General features: G+C 37.1%; 2 protein-coding genes across 5 annotated transcripts in view; one reads left to right on the top strand and one right to left on the bottom strand.

The window, feature by feature from the left end:
* CDK19 (cyclin dependent kinase 19) overlaps positions 1-23,086 on the bottom strand; it is a 179,250-nt gene that overhangs the window by 28,480 nt on the left and 127,684 nt on the right. For 3 of the 4 annotated variants that reach the window (XM_082856072.1, XM_082856074.1, XM_082856073.1), the window contains exons 3-4: positions 21,729-21,839; positions 20,123-20,263 (exon numbers count right to left, since the gene is read on the bottom strand). In XM_082856072.1, coding sequence (XP_082712198.1) covers positions 20,123-20,263; positions 21,729-21,839 — 252 coding nt within the window. Of the gene's footprint in view, positions 1-20,122; positions 20,264-21,728; positions 21,840-23,086 lie in introns of those variants that run through there. The other variant, XM_082856075.1, reaches the window with a different exon arrangement.
* Positions 7,201-8,397, top strand: LOC309971946 (proteasome maturation protein-like). Its single transcript, XM_082855383.1, has one exon. It carries the CDS (start codon positions 7,388-7,390, stop codon positions 7,835-7,837), a length of 450 nt encoding a protein of 149 aa, XP_082711509.1. The 5' UTR covers positions 7,201-7,387; the 3' UTR covers positions 7,838-8,397.

Genomic DNA, 23,086 nt, shown 5'->3' with positions numbered 1-23,086 from the left:
GACTTCCCTGGTGGTGCAGTGGTTAAGAATCAGCCTGCCAATGCAGGGGACACAGGTTCGATCCCTGGTCCTAGAAGATCCCACTTGCCGTGGAGCAACTAAGTCTGTGCGCCACAACTGCTGAGCCTGCGCTCTACAACTACTGAAGCCCATGTGCCGCCAACTACTGACCCCACGTGCTGCAACTACTGAAGCTCACACGCCTAGAACCCATGCTCCGCAACAAGAGAAGCCACCGCAATGAAAAGCCCACACTCGTCGCAACTAGAGAAAGCCCACGCACAGCAATGAAGACCCAATGCAGCCCCCCCAAAAAAAGTCAATTACAAAAGTATAAATCTAAAACTCCATATTTGGAAATGTAAAAATACCTCTAAATTATTCAAAGGTAAAAGGAGAAAGTATGAAGAAATTTAAAATATTCAGAAATGGAATAATGATAGTACGACCTATCAAAACCTGTGGAACTTACAAGGGAAATGTATAGCCTTAAATATTTACCTTAGGAAGAAAGGCTGAAAATAATTATGTGCCTAAGTTAAGAAGTTAAAACAAAACAAAATTCAACAGACTAAAACAAAAGAAAGTAGAAGTATAAAGGTAAAGACAGGAATTTATGAACAAGAGAGGATTTATGAAGCCTTTAGGACAACTACATCAAAAGGAGAGAAAGTGCAAATAGATGATATTACAAATTTAAAAAAGGAACATAACTATAGATTCAGTGGAGGTTAGAAAGATAAAAGAACCCTATTAAAAAACTATATTAATTTAAAAATATATACAAAATAGGCAAATTCAAGAAACTGTAACCTACAAATTGACTCAAAATGAATTAGAAAACCTGAAGAAACCAAGAAGTAGTAAATAAAGTAAAACTGGACTTAAAAATCTTGCTACCAAAGGGTAAGCTGGGACGAAGTGAGAGAGTGGTATGGACTTATATACACTACCAAATGTAAAACAGATGGCTAGTGGGAAGCAGCCGCATAGCACAGGGAGATCAGCTCGGTGCTCTGTGACCACCTAGAGGGGTGGGATAGGGAGGGTGGGAGGGAGACGCAAGAGGGAGGAGATATGGGGATGTATGTATAGCTGATTCACTTTGTTTAAAGCAAAAACTAACACACCATTGTAAAGCAATTATACTCCAATAAAGATGTTAAAAAGAAAAATCTTGCTACCAAGAAAACAGATGATCACAGAGGCAAGTTCTCCAAATTTTCAATGAACAGATTGTTTCAATTTTATTCAAACGTTTTCAGAGAATAGAAGAAGAGGGAATACTCCCAACACATTCTAGAAAGCCAGTATAACCTTGACAGAAAAACCAAAAAAGGATAAGAAAGAAAAACTTCAGGCCAACTCCACTCAAAAATATTAAACAAAATAGTAATAAGCCAAATCCAGAAAAAGGAATGCCAGGATGGCTTAATATAAGAAAATCTATATAAGTCCATCACCACAGTGACAGATTAAAGAAGAAAGATGATTTAATTATCTTGATAGAGGCTGAAAAAGCAGCTCATAAAATTTAACACCCAGTCATGATAAAAACTCTCAGCAAGTTAGACTAGAAAAAACTTCCTTAACCTGATAATGGGTATATATCAAAAACTAAGAAAGAAACATTGAAATCATTTCCTTTAAAATCAGGAATAATGTAAGAATACCCACTATTAACACTTCTAAAATCAACACTGTACTATAAGTCTATTACTATAAAACAATAATTAAAGACATATATATTAGAAAGGCAAAAATAAAACTATTGTTATTTTCAGATAATATAATTATCTACATAGAAAGCCCAAAGTATTTACAGGCAAATTATTAGCAAAAGTAAGAGAGTTTAGAACGTCTGGCTACTTGAACAATATGAACAAGTCAACTGTATTTCTGTATATCAGACAAAAAAAGCTAGGAAATATAATTTTTCAAAGGCAGCATTTCTATAGCAACAACAACAAAAAAGTATAAGGTGCCTAGGAATAAATATATCAAAAGATTTACAAGATTTTTATACAGAACACCTTGAAACCTTGTTTTAAATGATATTAAGAAGTTCTAAATAAATTAAGAGCTCATGTTAATAGATAAGAAGACTCAATATAGTAAAGACATCAATTCTCCCAATACTTCTCTGTATATTCAATGCAATTTCAATCAAAATTCCATCAGAGTTTCCTTGTGGAACTTGAAAAGCTGATTTTAAAATGTATGTGAAAGAGCAAAGAGCTAAGAATAGCCAAGATATTCACAAAGTGTTAGGGGTAGGGGATGAGGAGAGGAATCTGGCTCAAAACATTATATCAAGATTTATTTTAAAGCTATAGTGATTAAACAGTGTGCTTCTAGTACAGGCATAGACAAACTGATCAATGGGAGAGAATGGAGAACCCAGATGGAACCAAAATACTGAGAGAGAACTTCAGATCAGTGGAGAAAGGAAGAACTAATCAATAAGTGGTGCTGGCACAACAGGTTATCTAAGTGGGAAAAAAATAAGTAAAATGAATCCTCACCTCATATCATATAAACAACAATTTCAGGAGGATTAAGGAATTAAATGTGAAAAGCAAAACTTTAAAACTTTGGAGGAAAAAAAAACTGGAGAATATCTTTCTGAGGTGAGGAAGAATTTCTTAAACAAGATACAAAGAATAACCATAAGAGAAAAGACATAAATTTGTCTATTAAAATAACTTCCAATCATCAAAGATGAGGAAAATAAAAAGACAAAGCACAGACAGGCAGAAGTATTTGCAACACTTATCAGTAACAAAGGTTTAGTATCCAGAATAAAGAACTCCTACAAATCAATATGAAAAACAAGCTAACAGAAAAATGGACAAAACGTCCAAACAGGGATTTAACAAAAAGAAGAAAATGTTTAACCACTAAGCATATGAAAAGATGATGCTATACCTCATCAATAATGGGGAAAACGCAAATTAAAATCACAGTGAGAGACCATTTTACACCTAGTAAACTGGTTAAAAATTAAGAACAGTTGAGTAGGAAGTAGCTCAGGGGAGCTCCAATACATTGCTGGTGGGAGAATAAATTGGTGCAACTTTTTTGGAAAACAATTTGGCATCATCTTGCAAAACTGAACAATTGCATACCCTTTGACTCAGTAATTCCATTTTTAGAAACACCAAAGAATGTTCATAGCAGCACAGTTTGTAATAAAAAAAAAAAATCTGGACGCAACCCAAATTTCTAGCCAATAGGAAAATGGAGAAATTAATCGTGGTAGAGTCACACAATGAGTTTTAAAACAGCAGTGAAAATCACTGAATTAGACAAAAGTAAAAAATGTTCAGATCTTGGAAGCGTTATGTTGAGAGAAAAAAAGCAAGTTTTAGAAGACTATATACACAGGACGCCACTTTCATAAAACTTAAAACCGAGCAAAGCTAAAAAATGTTCTGTTCAGGCATATATACAAATGTGATAAACCTATTTTTTAAAAGGAGTGAATGTTCAAAAGGAGTGAAGGTTCAAAATTCAGGATATTTGTTACCTCTTGGGAGGAGACAAGAGGACAGGATGAGGGAAAAAACATAAATAGAAGCAAGCTATTGGTAATATTCCAGTTATTGAGTTAAGGGATAGGCTCTTGACTGTTATGCTTTGTAAGATAATATATAAAGCAAGGAATGGGGATAGGTACTGTTGGGAGTGGGATGACAGGGTGTTATTTCCAACATCATTTAAGCATAATTTTAAATTACTTACATAATGCCTCTCTGAGAAGGTAACATCTGGGATAAGACATGAAGAAAGTGCAGTAATAAGGGAAGAGCAACTTGAAAGGCTTGAGGCACAGGTAAAGCAGAGACACGCTACGGAGAACAGTGGGCATCGGGGAGAACAGAGTGGTAAGGCACTGATGATTCTAAAGAGAAGGAAACCCTAGGTAGTGCTTGCTTGCTGTTTGCAGTGGTTCTGCTTTTGGCACAAGTCATTTGGGTAGCAGAACTGGATGGGTTTTTGTTTTTGTGTGTGTGTGTGGTACGCGGGCCTCTCACTATTGTGGTGTCTTCCGCTGCGGAGCACAGGCTCCGGACGCGCAGGCTCAGCGGCCATGGCTCACGGTCCCAGCCGCTCCGCGGCATGTGGGATCTTCCCGGACCGGGGCACGAACCCGTGTCCCCTGCATCGGCAGGCAGACTCTCGACCACTGCGCTACCAGGGAAGCCCCTGGATGGGTTCTTGAGCACTGTCTAGCCTGTGCTCTGAGAGTTGATGAGGGCTGCCACGAGATCTGCAGCAGAGCAAGATCATGGTGTTGGGAGCAGTGAGGAAAAACCTTGGTGAGCTGGCAGGGTGACTCACTGGAGAAAGAGCAAGGAGGTCAGTGCGGTTGCAGTCAACGTGAGAGGAGGGGAGTTTGCCCAGGGGCAGCAGAGGAGGGGTGGGGCAAAGGTTAGGGAGGGGTGCCGGTCAGACAGAATGACGTGGGGGCTCGGAAAGACTAGGTTTTTCATGACTAGAATTAGCATCGTTTTGTTATATTATCCATCTTACCCATAATTTTTACAAATTGCATAATTTATTTTATATATATCCTGCCCAATCTCTGATAGCAGGGTTTGGAGAGATTACCATTTTCTACTACATTATATATTTCCATAATGTTTGATTTTGTATATTTTGGTATTGTTTACAAGTAGATAAATGGTATTTTAAAAATATAAGAAAAAAATAATGCTGAGAGGAATAAAGGGTAGAAGAACAAGAGCCAGTGAAAGAACTGGTGAAAGAGCATCCAAGGTGAGAAAACGGTCAGCACAGGGTTCTAGAAGCTAAGAGTTTAAAAAGGAAGAGGTCGCCTTCAGCTGCAACAGAATGAAAGCTGAGAAGAGGCAACTTTGGGACAATTAGAAGGTCACTGGTGACACAGAAAAAATAATTTCTGTGCATTTACAGAAGCTAGACACAATAAATGAGACCCAAATAAGTGGGGAAAAGGTAAAGGCAGATTTAGAGTACATTTTTCAAGGCCTTAGTGAGAATGGGAATCTCTGGGATATAACAATTTTTTAAATTGTAAAATCATCAAATAAACCATTTTATGTACCATTTGTTACACTGTTCGCAATTCCTAAATTTTGGATTTAGGAATTAAATCCTTTTAAAATAAATATATAAGAGAAAAACACAAAGCATGATATAAGGGAACAAAAATTGCTTCGTATAAGAAATGAAAATAGATTATGAGCTGCTGAATGGGAGAAAAGCAGGAAGTTCATCTTGGATCACTGTTAGCTCTTATTAGAAGTTCCTGCAGTCACACCATATGGAAACAGAGAATATGAATATAAGCACAACCACAATGGAATGAGGAGAGAGAGGGAGAGAGAGAAAAGAGGATCTAGCTAGGTCTGAAGACAGTAGAGAATACCTTTGACGTGATCTATTTGAAGCCCATGGAAGCTCTAAGAGTGAGGCCTGAGATGAGGGCAGAAGTGGTGACATGGTTTAGGGGAGCAGCGACTGTGAGCTCTTTTGTACAGTCTGAGAAAGGAACCTAGAGCTTGGGCAGTATCCATAGAGAAGGGTTCCTGTAGTCAAGTAAAAATCTTGAATCACAGAGGGAATCTTTTTTTTTTTTTTGCGGTATGCGGGCCTCTCACTGTTGTGGCCTCTCCTGTTGCGGAGCGCAGGCTCAGCGGCCATGGCTCACGGGCCGAGCCGCTCCGCGGCACGTGGGATCTTCCCTGACCGGGACAGGAACCCGTGTCCCCTGCATCAGCAGGCGGACTCTCAACCACTGCGCCACCAAGGAAGCCCGGGAATCATTTTTTAATGCACACCTCTTAACTGGGATTTATCTGTCCCCTTCAGGACGAGTAAATGTGTTATGGTCATAAGATACTTGATGTTTCAAAATAACAACAATAACAGCAAAATAAATAACATGATCACCATGAAAATGCATTTAACTTAGGGAACTATATTCAATATTCTGTAATAAATCATAATGGAAAATAAAATAAATAAAAAAATAAAATGCATTTAACTTTTCAAAGCATTTTCACATCGATTTTCTTCTTCTTAAGGGAAATACTCAAGGACCTACAGGGCTAGGGGCAAGTCTCTGAACAACTCCATATAACCCTCAAGATTCCACACTGAGTTGTGATTACAGATATTATGCTGAATTTTCAAAAGACTAACTTTGACAGTGATTAATTAAGTGAAGGTATATGCTATTAAAAAACAAAGGAAACTGCAGCTCATGCACACACACCCACACACACACGTACAAACCTAAAAGAATGAAAAAAGGATACCAAAATTGTTCTGACCTAGTTACATCCCAGTTAACACAGACTATGCTTTACTAAAACCCCTCTTCTTACTGTGAACACAAAATGCCAGCTGTGAAAGAAAGTGATACTGCTGGGTTTGCACACTTTAGTTACCATAGAAACAGTAGAAATGGCAGGAGTTGGATGTCTCATATTCAAGTTATCAGCAATAAAACTGGACAGACAAATCAAGGCTGCAGGGTTCATTTTAGTTAAATTGTATTTTAAAGGCAAAAGTCAGGGAATTAATGTGATAAACAGTATGGTTACTCAGAAATTATTCTTGAAATATCTATATTTTAGCAGAATTTAGTTAATTCTTGAATGTACATTCATGATGTTTTGCATGTATTCTAGATTTGCTTTTTCCTTTTATAGAATCAATTTTTTTCACAGGGTTAAATTTATTTCAGTTAATTGGCACATCATAAATAGAACAGCCTAAAGATATACAATTATCCTACTACATTTGCTTTACACTTCCTACACCAGGACATTTGGAACAAAAATATAAAACCCACAAGATGACTCTCATCAGCACCAGTAAAGAAGACAGAAAAACAAACACAACTGTCTTCAATCCTGAATAATAGGAAAAAACCAATCAGACATCAACTAGACTAGTTTCTGAACAATGAACAGTGCTAGCCTAATATTAATGGCTACAACTATTCTTTTCTTTAAATACAGAAGTGGCATGACTCTCGTCACATTTCATACAGAAGTACATTCCCAGGAGAAAATTTTCAGTTTATGTTCCTTTCTTTACACTGTTCTCCATTGTTCACCTTGAACAAATAAGATTCTGTATTGTAACAAACAGGACAAAGAACTAAGAGTGAGAGACATGCTTTTTTTCTTAAGCACAATAGTCATTTGCTAGTAGCATCAGTCTATCATAATTTTACCTCTTAAAATAACTTTATTGACAGTAAAGGATTTAAAAATATAGAGAATCTGATTATTGTGACTGCAACCTCCTAAAGGGCAGGGAAGATATTTCTATCACCACTTTATGTATCTGCTGAAATCCAGGCATACAGCATTTAATAAATATTTGTTGAATGGGTTCGCAGAGCGAGTTGAAGGTGAATGCCAGAGGACTTGGATCTCAGCTAAAGGACAGTATTCCAGTTACTGAACTTTCAGCAAGTGGACCTTTTGAAAGTCATGATCTTCTTCAAAAAGATTTTTCTTGTGTGAAAAATGAACTTTTGCCCAGTCATCCTCTTGAATTAACAGAAAAAAATTTCCAGCTCAACCAAGATAAAATGAACTTTTCCATACTGAGAAACATCCAGGGTCTATTTGCTCCACTAAAACTACCAATGGAATTCAAGGCAGTGCAGCAGGTTCAGTGTCTTCCATTTCTTCCCAGCTCAAACCTTTCATTGGATATCTTGAGGGGTAATGATGAGACTATTGGACTTGAAGATATTCTTAATGACCCGTCACAAAATGAAATAATGGGAGAACCACATTTGATGGTTGAATATAAGCTCGGTTTACTGTAATGCAGTGTGCTGTTCATGGAAATAGAGGGGCTGCATCTTTATAGTCATTTTTTACTATAATTTGATGTGCACAACATTAAAAGTACTGACACATGAGAATTTTTGCCTAAATAGTATCTGTGATCATTTGAAATTATTTGGGTCTTTGGTTTATGTGATAATTGAAAGCACTAAAGGGAGATGGTTTTAAAACTTCTAATTTATATTAAAACAATAGCTTTCTATATCTTTAAAAAAATGTTGCTAATTAATATCATAAAACTATCCACAGGTTCCAATTCAGCCTGTTTTCTAGTTATTCCATAAATTTACTTTTATATAACGATTATCAGTATTTGAGTCTGCAAACTTCATAGTAGCATCTTTCAGAATAAACATCTGTTCAGTGGCAGCATTTCAAAATAAGTACAAAATAAGAGTATTATATTTTACCTTCTTTCAGTATAGTCCATTAATACTCATAAGAATAACACTTGCTTTATTGATGCTACTTTAGAATTATAACTATATTCTTTGATTCTTTCAGGTTGAAAAGTATAAGTTCAGAGGTTTTGATTTTGGTCTTGTTTTTAAAGTGAAAAATTAAATAAAACAATCAGCAGATGTCAATTAAAAAAATAGATTTGTTGAATGAATGAACAATTAAATGAATGAATGAAAATTGCCAGTGCTCAGTATTCATCGTCCTTTGGTAGGCAAGTTCTCAATTTTGAAAGAAATTGTTAAGAAATCAGAGTGAGCACTTACCATGAAATATGCCAAGCTCACTTCTGAATATAGATTTTTTAAAGACCTAATTTTAATTCAGTCCAGGGTTTCAACAATCACTCATATGCCAATGACTCCAAAATCTATACCTCTAGGTCTCTAAGCTTCTATATATCTAGAGATATGTCAACTGTATGCTGGCTATCTCCACAATCATCTCAAATTCAACTTGTTCAAACTGAATCTTCACTGTCTCTCTTTCTGATAGTATTCCCTTCTCAGTCACTCAATCAACAAAAGCAGAAGTCTGAACACCTGTCCTTTATTCCTAAAATCTAACCAATCCTCAGGCCTGATTATCTTACCTCCTAAAGATTTATCTGCTATCTCCCCCCCCCATCTTGATTACCTCTGACCTGATTCAGGCCTTCATCATTTCTCAACCAGCTCATTACAACAGCCTGAGAAAGCTGCTACCCCTGCACCCTCAAACCAATTCTCCACATCCCTGTCTCAGTAGTGTTTCTCAAGCAAAAACCTGACCAGCTCAGTTCTGACTGACCACAGGGAAAACCCATGCTTCTAAACGTGACAATTAAGATCCACTGTAATCTGGTCCCTACTTCTTTCTTCTTCCTCTTCTTTCACTACTTTTTTGCTTTGCCCCAGTAATACCAAAGCACTCACAGTTTCTTACCCCATTCCCTTATTCATGCTGTCTCCTCTGCCTGGAATGTTCTCCCCACCCACGTCCCCCAAGTCATTCTTATAAATTTCTACTCATCCTTTCAGATTCAGCTCAGTCCTCCAAGAGAGCCCCATCCCAACTGGTTAGGTATGCTTCTGTACTCTCAGTACCTTATGCATAGCTAATCCCTGAACATACTTTACAGTTTCTCTTTTAAACCTTACTATTTTATGATTATCAATTTTCCCCACCACGCATTCAGTAGGAAAGGGACTGTATTTTACCTATCCCTGTATTTCCAGTGCCCAGCATACTGTCTGGAACACCTTAGAAGGACAAAATATGTTTATAAAGCAAACATTCTAGGTCTAAAAACCAGTACTTCCCCCAGAGAAATCCAGAAAAATGGACATTAGGTTCCATAGTTTTATTAGTGTCATACTTTAGGTGTACTGTGGGTTAAATAGGCCTTTGTATTCAGAGAACCTAACCACTATTTAAAGTGCTCTTTCGCAGCGAAAATTCCTTCCCCGTTAGAAATTATGTATCAATAACTAGATGTAGGCTGTCTTAAAATGAGCAGTCTATAATACTAAAGGCTGTGATTAATTTCATTTTACCTTCAAATGGTCTAGAGGTATCTGTAACGGGTACCTATGTTAATTAAACCTCGGTATTCATGGTAAACAGCTGCCAGCCCAGCTCTGCACAACAGTTAACAATGCACTTCTTTGTCTTTGCCTTTTAGGAGTGGTTACAGGCCTGAACAGCAGAGATAAGGTTTTCTTTTCTCTAACAAGAACCAATAAAAAGCAGCCTTTATAAAAAGCTTTATGCAAGACAAACACATGTATCTAGAAGGCAATTTACCTAACAAACTTCAAGGTCACCAACAGTATAATCAAGATATATTCCACACTGACAGCAAGGCCAGGAAACAAGGCTACAGAGGTATTCAGATGCTATCCTGTTCATTAACTAGTACAATCCATCTGCAGAGAAGCAACACTGGTAGAAAGTAGTTTTCCATTTACATTTGTGACAGTCACATTCAAATCAAATAACTCATTCTTATTATCATGAGAAATTAAGAATGCCAGAGGTAGAAGTTATCAAACAGCCCTCTCATTTTACTCATGAAGAAACACAAAAAACCTATAACCTCAACTAAGTCCACTGTCCACAGTGGCAGACCCAGGCTTAGAACCTAAGTCTCTCAGAGATGCACTCCAGGCCAGGGTTATGAGAACAAAAGCACACTTGGCAAATAAACAATACTTAATTGACTTAATAGTCCTCACCAACAGAAGACTTCTACCCAGATGTGTGCTTAGTTGAAAATATGATCACACAAAATAACCATCATAAATAATCTCCCAGTGAAACGAATCATCAGTCCTTAAATGCAAGGTCCCCTCTTGACGAAGACACCATCATTCTCAGTAAGGGATCTTGAATCATCCTACGGTGTTGGTCAAATAGAATGCCTGTGGTAGCATACACATTTGTCCTAATTCATCAATTTGTAATTAAAATGGGTATATTTTATTGTACATAAATTCTACTTCAATAAAATTAATTTAATAAAATAGTATGTCTGAATTGATTCTTCAGTTCTAAACATAGGCCTCAAAGTACTGGGGCTCCTTCTGTAAGCCTTCACTCCTAACCGGTTTCTGCCATTGCTGTCACTGTGGAATGTATCTTGACTATATACCCTTTTAGGGACTATGAAGTTAACTTGGCAAATAGCCTTCTAGAAATGTGTTTGTCAGTACAGGCTAATAGAACTGTACTAAAGTCAGGATCATCAAAAGAGCCCTGTCGCCGAGCTGAACCTTCAGAGGCCTCAAGCCACTGTGAGTCAAACCACGTCCCCTTTGAAGCTGACCCTCTTAGACGTGTGATTCTTAGTGTGTATCACCTGCCTGTCAAACAGATGGTAGAGCACTATGCTCTAACTCAGACCAGCAGATGTGCAGGACTCTGCTGCAAGCTCCGGTTACTGGGCTATGGTATGGATGATGGAAAAGCTGACATGCCAGAAAGAATCACAGCCCCGTATCTAGAAAACACCTCAATAATACCTTCTTACATTTGTAAGATATGTGTCACAGTATCCAGAGCATTGTAAGAAACATTACCATACCTATCTTTACAAGGCCTTGTATAGAAGCAGTAGAAGCATCTGTACACAGATGACATGACTACCATCAAAGGCCTTCAGGCTGCCATGATGAGCAGCTGAGCCACAGACTGTGGAGGACCAGCTCTAAGGAACTAGTTAGGAACCAAAGGTCACCAGCAAAAGCCCTAGTGTGATTCTTCGGCATGACAAGATCTGTAATTGTCCAAAATCACCTAAAATTGAAGATTAGAAGATAACCAGGCCATACTTAACTTTTTTTCATTGTTAGCTCTGCATTCTGAAAGAAATTAGGGTGACTAAATCATATTAAAATAAATGCTGCTTTCTGTCACAATTTGTCAAGTGAAACGTTAATAAGTCAAATGAAAAATAATAGTCATTTGATTAGCGTGGAATTGTTAGAATGAAAAGTTAAGTGAAACACTAACTTTGATCTATTTAAGCCAGTTTTTTTAAACTTTTTAAAATATAAAATATTTAGCAATATTTAAATATAAACTAGATGAAACATGGCCTACTTTTTTTTTTTAAACACCAAGAAGCATGTTTCACATATTTACAGTAGGGCTCTACTCTGTAAAGCGTAAGTGGCTAGGAGGAGTATCAGGCTACAGGAATTCTGGGGAAGCAAGTGGTTAAAAGAAAGGGCATCGCTGCACTGCTGATGATATTCAGAAGAATGGACAGAAGCTTCTACAGAAAGGAAATCAGGAGGAATTCAGGAACTCTGGAGCTAAGACAATGGAATCAACAACAATATAAAGCACCTATCATTACTGCCATTTTACAAATGAGTAAACTGAGGCTTAAGTAGCAAGATTAACTATCTTGGAAATATTTTTTTTATTTTTTATTTTTTTTTGGCTGTGTTGGGTTTTTGTTGCTGCACGTGGGCTTTCTCTAGTTGTGGCGAGCGGGGGCTACTCTTCGTTGCGGTGCACAGGCTTCTCATTGCAGTGGCTTCTCTTGTTGCGGAGCACAGGCTCTAGGTGCGTGGGCTTCAGTAGCTGTGGCCCGTGGGCTCAGTAGTTGTAGCTCACAGGCTCTAGAGTGCAGGCTCAGTAGTTGTGGCGCACGGGCTTAGTTGCTCCGTGGCATGTGGGATCTTCCCAGACCAGGGCTCGAACCCGTGTCCCTTGCATTGGCAGGTGGATTCTTAACCACTGCACCACCAGAGAAGTCCAGAAATAATTTTTTTTTTAATCTAGGATCTCAAAGCTCCCATATCATAAGAACTAAGCAAAGCTAAAACTCTAAAACATTATGAAAATGCTTGCAAAATGCTGCCATGATGGCTACAGTAAGATTTTAAGGGTTTCTTTGAATTATAAACATTTGCCTTATCAGGCCCTGTTTAGCATAGACAAAATTAAAGACTTGATGCATCTCCTTGTCACACAAGTTATGAAGAGAAGCTGTGAGGCAAAGAGAGATTTCTAGACAATTCTCCAACAACCAAGCATTTATTTTAATCAAACTTTCACAAAGAAGAACAGCACAGCACTTTTTTTCCAGCTGAGTAGAAAACAGAGGGCCATCTTTGACTTCACATATTGGATTTTCATACTGTGCTGTTCCTAAAAAGTCTTCAAATGCTCTTTTTGGCTAAAGGACTATATTTCATGCTGTCCTTTCACTGCTTGTCAGCTAGCTGTTACAACTCAGCAGCATTACCAAACTTGGAAAACAAAGGTTTTGCTATCATTTAAAGTTTCCTTTGCATTTTTACTTTTGCTTTACACAAGTGTGTGAAAAAGAAAAATAGAAATAAAAAAGTACTAATATTAGTGATAAGCATATGCCTCAGACTGCATAACAAAGAAAGAACCTCTAGGTATGTTCAAAGTGAAAAATCCTGGATCTCAATTGAACACACCCTCCAGATTTAAGTGGATTAAACTTGTGGTTCAATGCAGGGTGGGAAAGGAGGGAGGGAAGAGAAGAGGAGGGGAAAAGTAAGGAACATATACCAAATTCTGGGAATAAATCACTGAAGAACGTAAAAGGGAAGGAATAATTGGTACATTATAATGTTTTTTCACTCTCTAGAACTATCCCGAAACTCTTACTACACAAGCAATTTTTATACATGGAAAAAATTATATATGAAAGCAGGGGGCTTCCTGCATTTTCTATACCATATTATAACTAACTTAAAAGGACAATAACAGGATCCAAACATCATTTAAAAGCCTCTCAGACTCTATGGTACGCAGCTTCAGACACGGTTTCCAATCATCCCCACCCCCAGTATACACACTCTTACGTAACTACTCCTCTTGAGTGTAGGCTATACCTAGTGACTTCTAATGAACAGAATACAGCAAAAGTAATGAGGCGTCACTTCCATGATTAACTTACAGAAGACTGTGACTTCCATCTTGCTAACACACATTCTCTCTCTCTCGCCCTCAAGTTTGCCACTCTGGTAAAGAAAACTGCCATGTTTTGAGATGCTCTATGGAGAGGTCAACGTAACAAGGAAACAAGGAGGCCTCCACCCATCAGCCTGTGAATCCTGTAAATAACCACGTGAGTGAACTAGAAGTGGACTCTTCCCAATCAAGACTTGAGTTGACTGCAACCTTTCAAAGAGACTCTGAAACAGAGAATCCAAGTAAGCCACACCTAGATTCCTGACCCATAGAATCTGTGAGATGATAAATGTTGTTTAAACTTGGGACTTGCTGATTAAATAAAATGAAGCAACAGACATTCTAGCTCCAGGGAAATGTGTAATAAATGACTCTGGGTGATTTTGGCATATTAACTGGCAAAACTACATAGTTTTGGTTTGGCGATATTTTTTTTTCTTCCTTATGACACACTGTTGGTTCAGGCAGAATTTTTACTGGATTTTCAACAGCGCTGTAGGCTGTTTATGACATGTTGGCTATGTATATTTTACGTGTCTATTAATAACAAATTGCCCCCACATGTAGTATCTTTATTTTTTAATTAATTAATTAATTAATTGTTTATTTTTGGCTGTGTTGGGTCTTTGTTGCTGTGCACGGGTTTTCTCTAGTTGAGGCGAGCGGGGGCTACTCTTTGTTTCAGTGGGTGGGCTTCTCATTGTGGTGGATTCTCTTGTTGCAGAGCACGGGCTCTAGGCATGCGGGCTTCAGTAGTCGTGGAACGCGGGCTCAGTAGTTGTGGCTCACGGGCTCTAGAGTTCAGGCTCAGTAGTTGTGGCGCACTGGCTTAGTTGCTCCGAGGCATGTGGGCTCTTCCCGGACCAGGGCTCTAACCCGTGTCCCCAGCATTGGCAGGCGGATTCTTAACCACTGCACCACCAGAGAAGCCCAAGAAGCTCATAATTTTGAAAAAGAGATAAACTATATCTTGGCATTCTTCCAACCTACCAGAATAGTAATCCCATAAAAATGAGTCATCCTGTATTTCATCTTCTTACTCTTAGCTATATCCTGCTGTAAAATTAAAATACATCTTTCCTCCCTTGGTGTTTACAAGTTCCAAATATTTATAAACTTATGTCTCAACTGTCTCTCTGCTAAGATGAATATATTTAGCTCCTTTTCTCCTTTCCTTTTAAAGCAATTCCTCAATATAAGTCATCTTTTTGGTGACTTTATTTAAATTCTCTATTTCTGTATTAAATTCTAGTATTCAAATGACATAATTAAAACACTGTTCTAGATATGAAATCAATCACAATGAAAAACACCAACCTCACTGATGATGTAATGCTTCTTTGTGTGAAGTCCAAAACACTGGTTTTTATTTACTTTTTAAATTTGTTAGGTTATACTATTACTGCAAATTTATATTTACTCTAACACCTTTAATTGTATGGATTTTCTAGGTTTCTCACACCAAATTAAAATTTAGAGATGGTATGCACTCTGAAACAGTTGTGACTAACAAATAGTGTAAAGCCAGATTCCCTATCATAATAAGAAATGAAGCATTTAAAAACCCTAACTCATTGACTAAAAATGCAACTCTACTCTTCAGCTCACATACAAAATAATTTTTCAAATGTCTCCAACATATCCCTTTTAACCATATTCATACTTGATATACTCTATCTTTCTGTATCTACCACTGAATATATCTATAAAGTAAACATACACTTTAAATCTTCTACTCCTGAAAATACTTTGGCAAAACCATGACAATATGACAATATGGTCCAGATAGCAGACCTCATGATCAGAGAAAGAATTGAGTAGGCTATCACAGACTATATTCCTACTGGCTTAAAGTTTCAAATCTTATTAGAGTTACTTAAGCAGTAGAGGCACTAGGGGAATGTATAGGTAAAATACAAACAAGTGTTATACTAGGTCAGAACCACCTTCAGAACACATCTTCGATATTGTGTCCATGCTAATACAGACGGCCAATAGGCACATGAAAAGAGGCTCCACCTTCCCTGTTGGCACAGTGGTTAAGAATCCTCCAATGCAGGGGACACGGGTTCAAGCCCTGGTCCGGGAAGATCCCACGTGCCGCGGAGCAACTAAACCTGTGCGCCACAACTACTGAGCCTGCATTCTAGAGCCCGCGAGCCACAACTACTGAGCCCGCACGCCACAACTACTGAAGCCCACATGCCACAACTACTGAAGCCCACATGCCTAGAGCTCATGCTCTGCAACAAGAGAAGCCACCACAATGAGAAGCCCACATACCACAATGAAAAGTAGCCCCCGCTTGCCACAACTAGAGAAAGCCCAAATGCATCAACAAAGACCCAACACAGCCAAAAATTAATTATTTTAAAAAAGAGGCTCCACATCACTAATTATTAGAGAAATGCAAATCAAAACTACAATGAGGTGCCACCAGTCAGAATGGCCATCATTAAAAAGTCTACAACTGGGGCTTGCCTGGTGGCGCAGTGGTTGAGAGTCCGCCTGCTGATGCAGGGGACACGGGTTCGTGCCCCGGTCTGGGAAGATCCCACATGCCGTGGAGCGGCTGGGCCCGTGGGTCATGGCCGCTGAGCCTGTGTGACCGGAGCCTGTGCTCCGCAACGGGAGGGGCCACAACAGTGAGAGGCCCGCGTACCGCAAAAAAAAAAAAAAAAAAAAGTCTACAACTAACAAATGCTGGAGAGGGTGTGGAGGAAAGGGAACACTCTTATACTGTTGGTGGGAATGTAAGTTGATGCAGCTACTATGGAAAACAGTATGGCGTTTCCTTAAAAAATTAATAATAGAGTTACCATATGATCCAGCAATCCCACTCCTGGGAACATATCCAGACAAAACCATAATTCACAAAGATACGTTCACCCTTACATTCATAGCAACACTATTCACAACAGCCAAGACATGGAAACAACCTAAATGTCCATCAACAGATGAATGGATAAAGATGTGGTACGTATATAAAATAGAATACTACTCAGCCATAAAAAAGAATGAAATAATGCCATTTGCAGCAACACAGATGCAACTAGAGATTATCATACCAAGTGAAGCAAGTCAGAAAGAGAAAGACAAATACCATATGATATCACTTATATGTGGAATCTAAAGTATGACACAAATGAACCTATCTATGAAACAGAAACAGAATCACAGACATAGGGAACAGACTGGTGGTTGCCAAGGGGGAGGGGGTTGGCGGAGGGATGGAGTGGGAGGTTGAGGTTAGCAGATGTAAGCTATTATATATAGAATGGATAAACAACAAGGTCCTACTATATAACACAGGGAACTATATTCAATATCCTATGAGAAACCATAACGGAAAAGAATATTTTTAAAAAGAATGTGTGTGTGCGTATAAATAAATATAACTGAATCACTTTGCTGTACAGCAGAAATTAACACAACGTTGTAAATCAACTATACTTCAATTAAAAACATACATATTGTGTCCATGCTATGGATGAAGTAATAATAATCAATGGTGGCTTCTTTAATGGAGAAAAATAATTTCATTTGGGAAAAAAAAACTTCATTCTGTTGCTCACAAACTTTTAGCACTTAAAAACAAACAAACTCCCTAGCCTGATATTAGGGCCTTCCTCGATCAGGCTCCAACCCATATCTTCCTAGTCTTACTTGATACTACCCTAATTCAGCTTATCCATTTTTGAGCCAGACAGAACTACACACTCTTTCTGGGATAATTCAAGTGCTTTCTCACCTCAGAAATGTTACATCCAACACTTCATTAGGTTACCCTCATCTCTCAAATCTCTATTTAAATTCTACTCATCCTTCAAAGTCCAGCTCAAATGGCACCTCTCTGAAGCTTGTCCTTATTCCCCCACTCAGAACCTTTTCTAACCTTGAATAGCATTTAGTCTGTACTTCTCACATTGCCATGTTCACATTCTCTCTCGTCTATCGGATAGTAAAAATGTTTGTGTACATGTCATTATTTCTTCTCTCAGACTAAACTCCTGAGAAGGTCTTGATACAGTCATGTTTGTACTGTCCTCACCCTTTCATGCTTTGCACATACAAGGAAATAATAAAAATTTATTTGAGAAGTGTGCTGAATACATATGTTACCTGATCCAAAAACATTCCGTAGTAATTAATATTCTTACTGATATTCATTCACTAAGGAAATATTTACTCAGTACCTATTGTGTACTGGAACAGTAGTGTACCAAAATGAGTCATAGACCCCACTCTCTCCATAAGTTTATGGTCTAGAACATCTTCTAGGCATCTATATAAATTACTATAGTACTAATAGGCAAATGCCAGAAGAGAAGTAAAGATGAAGTACAACAGCAACCAACAAGGAGAAGAGATTATTTCTAAGTAATGATGGATATGAGGATAAGTTTTAACATTTGTGCAGGTCCTGAAAGACAGGTAATATTTGAATATGTAGAGACGGGGTAAGGAGTTTTAGCACGAGAAATAAAGGCCACTGAGGCAGGAACTCTCAGGAGGATCCAGGGAACAATCAATAGTTAAACAGTACAGTGTAAGTAAAAGATTACAGGGATACAGAAGAAAATTTTTAAAGGCAGTTGGAGCTATACCTGAGAAGACCTCAAAAGCCAAAAAAGGAACTATAGCTTTAGTCTGTAAGCGATGAGGAACTGTTTCAAAGTTCTTAAGCAGGGGCTGAGTAATTATTCAGAAGATCTAAAGTGGACTGGAAGGGAAAGAGATTGTTGATAAGGAGACAATTTAAGAGGCTAGCACCATACTACAAGAAAAAGATAATAAAGGCCTGAACTAGGAATGAGGCACTAGGAATGGAAACAGATGAACGGAAGAGATATTTTAGAGGTGAAACTGACAGGATTAGGCAAGTTCTGGATGTGGAGTACAAGGGTCTGCAAGTGGTAAAAGAAGTTTCTAGGCTAGGAGGCGGGTGCTGCCATAACCAAAATAGAGGACACTAAAGCAGCAGCAAGTTTGGATGGGAGAAAACTGAATCCTGGTTATATTAGGTTTTAGTACCACTGGATATTCAGGCAGTGACATCACAAATAAAATGTGCTAATCTATGCTATGTAGAACAAAATATACAATTTTGTGACAAAAAGAGAAGAGTTGAGATCAGTTAATCTTCAGTAAAGGATTCTGATCAATGATTCAAACATGAATATGACCTCAAAAATATAACTCACATAGGCTATGTTATATACAGCAAATTAAAATCTAAAACCATTTATGAAGGAAGGTTTGACCTAGAACAACTTCAGGTACCCAAGGATCATTTTAAAACATGCTGATTCATGGTTAATAGTAACGTGGATTAGTGGAAGGCTTTGAGAACCTTAGTTTAAAATTATGAGGCGAAATGCTTCTATTGAAATGGTAAATGCATTTTTGTGGTCCCTGTCATTTGGCCCCAATGTAACTTCAATGCCACATCAAGAGATGCTCAAGCCAGAAGACTAGGCCTGACTGACAAGGTAGCAAGGGGTACTATCTAGATCCCCTTATGTATTCATTCCTTTCTATAATAAATACTTCTCCTCAATTAAAAAAATTGAGTCGACCTAGATCTATCCCTACTATATCCCTAGAATCTGCAAAAGCCTAAGCAAAATAAAACTTGCAACTATAAACTCAGTGGTATTACAGCTATTAAGTACCCATATTTCTTAAGAACAAAAAATCTCATCAACATAAACTAAAATGATAACAATGAAAAGATGAATAAAATAACTTGACATTAATAAATGTTTGTTATATGTGTACTGAGTAAAAAAGTAAAACCAAACATCAAACATTTGAATTATGGATAATATGCCTAATAAGTATTGATATATTTCCCCTGTTAGTTACTTATTTACTTATTGTTAATACTAATAACATTCTATTTACTGGAGGCAGTGTCATTATTTCAGTTTAGCTTTGAAAACAATGTGAACTCAGTCTTTAATTATTAAACTGTTTACTAATGGTGAGCAAAATTACGAAAAACAAAATGAATCAAAAGGTGCTTGTTTCGCATATGACCATCCCATTAAGATTACGCTCATTGTAAATCAACTATACTCCAGTAAAAATTAAAAAACAAAACAGATTATGCCAATCATTTGTTGAAAATCACAATGACATTTTATAGCTGTGCATAAATGTAAGGGAAGAATATACACCAAAAGTTAATAATGGTAATCTTTTGATCATAGGCTTATGGCGATTTTTATTTCCTTCTTTTTTGCTTATGTGTATTTTCAAATTTTTCTATAATTCATGTTCATCGTAACTGTACCAAGAAGAAAAGATATTTCTGAAAAGAGAAAGACACATATTGAGCGATTTAAAAGAAACATACTTACCAGATCTCTGTGAAGCACCCAATTTGCATGGAGGTAATGGATACCATCAAGAATCTGGTAAAGTAATGATTTAACCATAGATCTTGGCAACTGCATGGGCTTTTTATTTGCTTTTGATGCACGATGAAACTTAATAATATGCTAAAAATTAAAATATATATATTATAATAACATAGTCTTTGCCTGTGTCAATAAAACACAATCAAGGCTACAATAAATTCTCTACATTTTAAGATTACTTATTAAAGGCCAATAATGACACAAAGAAAAATAATTTGAATAATAAGATCAAACCAAAACAATCTATATTGAGGGTAAATATGACAGTATTAATGTGGTTATAATGACTACATTTACTGAAACCATTAAGATTTTCATTAAATAAAACCAAGAAGTAAAAAGGGTTGGTATTTAAAAACCTGCCTAAAAAATTGTATTAGTTGTATTCCCTACTGACAGAAAGAGTAAACAAAAGGAAAAAAACCCTGTAAATCTTTCCTATTCTATAAAAAGTTGGTGCATTTGGGTAACATCACTGGCTATATGTATTATTAGAATTATTGGAAAGTTCACCATCTTTGGCCCATAATGAAATTAGGATATATTCTTAGTAGTCAATATTAAATAGCAAATCACTACTAGAAAGGAGCAGGGAGAGAAAAAAGAAGAATTCAGTCCCATTGAAATAAATACAACCAGATCATCATATTGAAATTTTTATGTACACATGTTACATTGTGGGTTATAAAACTTTGTAATGAAGGGGAAGAAATTCTACCTGCGCCCACCCCTCACATCCACCTCTATCTCCACTCCACCCTTGTCCAAAACATGCCAAAATGGGTACTAAATATCCATGGCAGAGGAGATTGTTGTCAATATCTGCTATAAAAGCATAAACTGAAATCTCCTTCAAGACCTATGAGTTTGCTAAAGTTATTCCTAAAAAGATTTATAATTTTTATAGATGACAAACCACACTATATTGAATCAAAATTTAATTATCCAAAATTTGAACTTACTGCCAAATTGGAATTTTTTTACTTTAGGCAACTCCTGGGATAAAATGTTTAAATGCCCTGATTCCTAACTTTAAACATTTGGAATTAAAAATTTTGGCTTCTTTTATATATTGATAAAAACAACCCTAATATTTGCAAAACCGTAGGTACTCTTCCATTTGGTGGAGTCCATTTTAAATGGCAAAATGCTGCAAGATTGACCTTAATTTAGAGAGAGAAACTATTCACAGGTACATAACTGGTTAAATTTGAACTACTGTGTGGACCACAAAAGAAAGCAATCTTCACTACACATATTAGTAAACTGCCATTAATTACCTAGCTAAAATTACAATTTCCCACTCAGTAAGATTTTTTGAAGTGAAATTTCTGAATGTTACAAATACTATCTTCTCAGTAAAACAGGATGCTAATGTTTATTGCTCTAATTCTTTTAAATCAAAATTTACATTTAGTATATTTATTTTGAACTATGGTCAACAGAGCAAGCTTTCCTTTCTGTGCATTAGCAGTATGGAACACATACATTTATTTCTTCATACCTATATAAAATGACCCTAAAAACAAAGTGAGTTTAGACTTACCCATAAATCATGCTCGGCATAATCAAACAGCAGCCACACCTTCCTGTCACTGTGAGAAAGGAACACCTTCTGCAGGGCGATCACATTAGGGTGCTTCAATTCTCGCAAAAGCTGAATGCAAGAGGAAGAGAGGGGTCACTGTCCTGTTAGCCAGGGGAGGGGGGATGATGCATACTGGCATGCTAATTTTGCCTTAACTCCCATAACTTCAAAATGAAATTTTTGAAAATTAAGACAATCCAGATAAGCAACATTAAACACACACACACACACATGCACACCCAAATACCACTACTCAGAGATAAGCTTTGTTAACATCTTGGTGCATTTCTTTCCAATCCTTTTTCTATGTGTATGTGTGTGTTTTTAAAATGGGATCCTTTTACATGGTAAAATGTAAAATAGTAAAAGCAAAAGTAATATCATATTGCTAAATAATTAAATATATTTTACATGTGCGTATTTTTTTTTTAACTAGAGGAAAAACTTGGGAAGCAGAAATACTGTTTGTATCCACTCCAGCACAGTATGTGCTCAATAAATATTAGACAAAAGAAGGAAAGATATTTAACAATCCCTAACTTATCCATGCCTAGAGCATGAGACTGAGGTTTTTTAGAAGAGTAATGAGCATAAGGCAATGATTCTCAAACCCGCTGATAAAAATTGGTGTGGAGAAGAGGTCCTGTAAATAGGGAAAAGAATAGGCCTACACAAAGCAGAAAGCTTCAAGCTGGACTCTGATAATAAGAAGGAAAGATAGACCAGATCAGCAAGTGAAAACTTAGTACTTGGCACATAACAGGCAGTTGCTTGATAAAATATTTAGCAACAATAACGTTAGCTGCTCAAGGTGAAAGCCTTATAAATATGCCTGCCTCATGCTGTCCTTAACCAGGGTTCAGACTTAATAGGTAGAAACATACTCAGTTGATAAATATTTCAAATGCCTTTTAAATGTAAAGCTCTGTGGAAGATACAAAAAGGGAGAGTTTAAAAATTGTCTTTCTCACACCTAATCCTCCTAACAACACTATGATGCACACAGAAGCTGAGGTTCAGTGTAATAAAAATAACTTGAGCAAAGTTCAACATTAGAAAGAGAAGAGGTTTGGATTTAAATAGATCTGCCTGATTCCAAAGTCCATGCTTTTTCCAGTTCAGCTAAAGTCCTTGTCTTCAATTCCTACAATGTGGTAGGGAAGACAGACATACAAATAGATCAATGAGGCAGAGAGAAATAAATCACTTAGCCATCTTAACAACTTTAAATGAGTAGCGCATACCTTGAAGGCTTGTGCTGGAATCATGTCAAAGTCATCTGAACTCCACCTCTGCAACTTTTATAGGCCACTTCC

Source organism: Leucopleurus acutus (genome assembly GCF_964270905.1).
Source record: "Leucopleurus acutus genome assembly, chromosome: 15".
NCBI lineage: Eukaryota > Metazoa > Chordata > Mammalia > Artiodactyla > Delphinidae > Leucopleurus > Leucopleurus acutus.
This window is presented reverse-complemented; position numbering and strand designations above follow the sequence as displayed.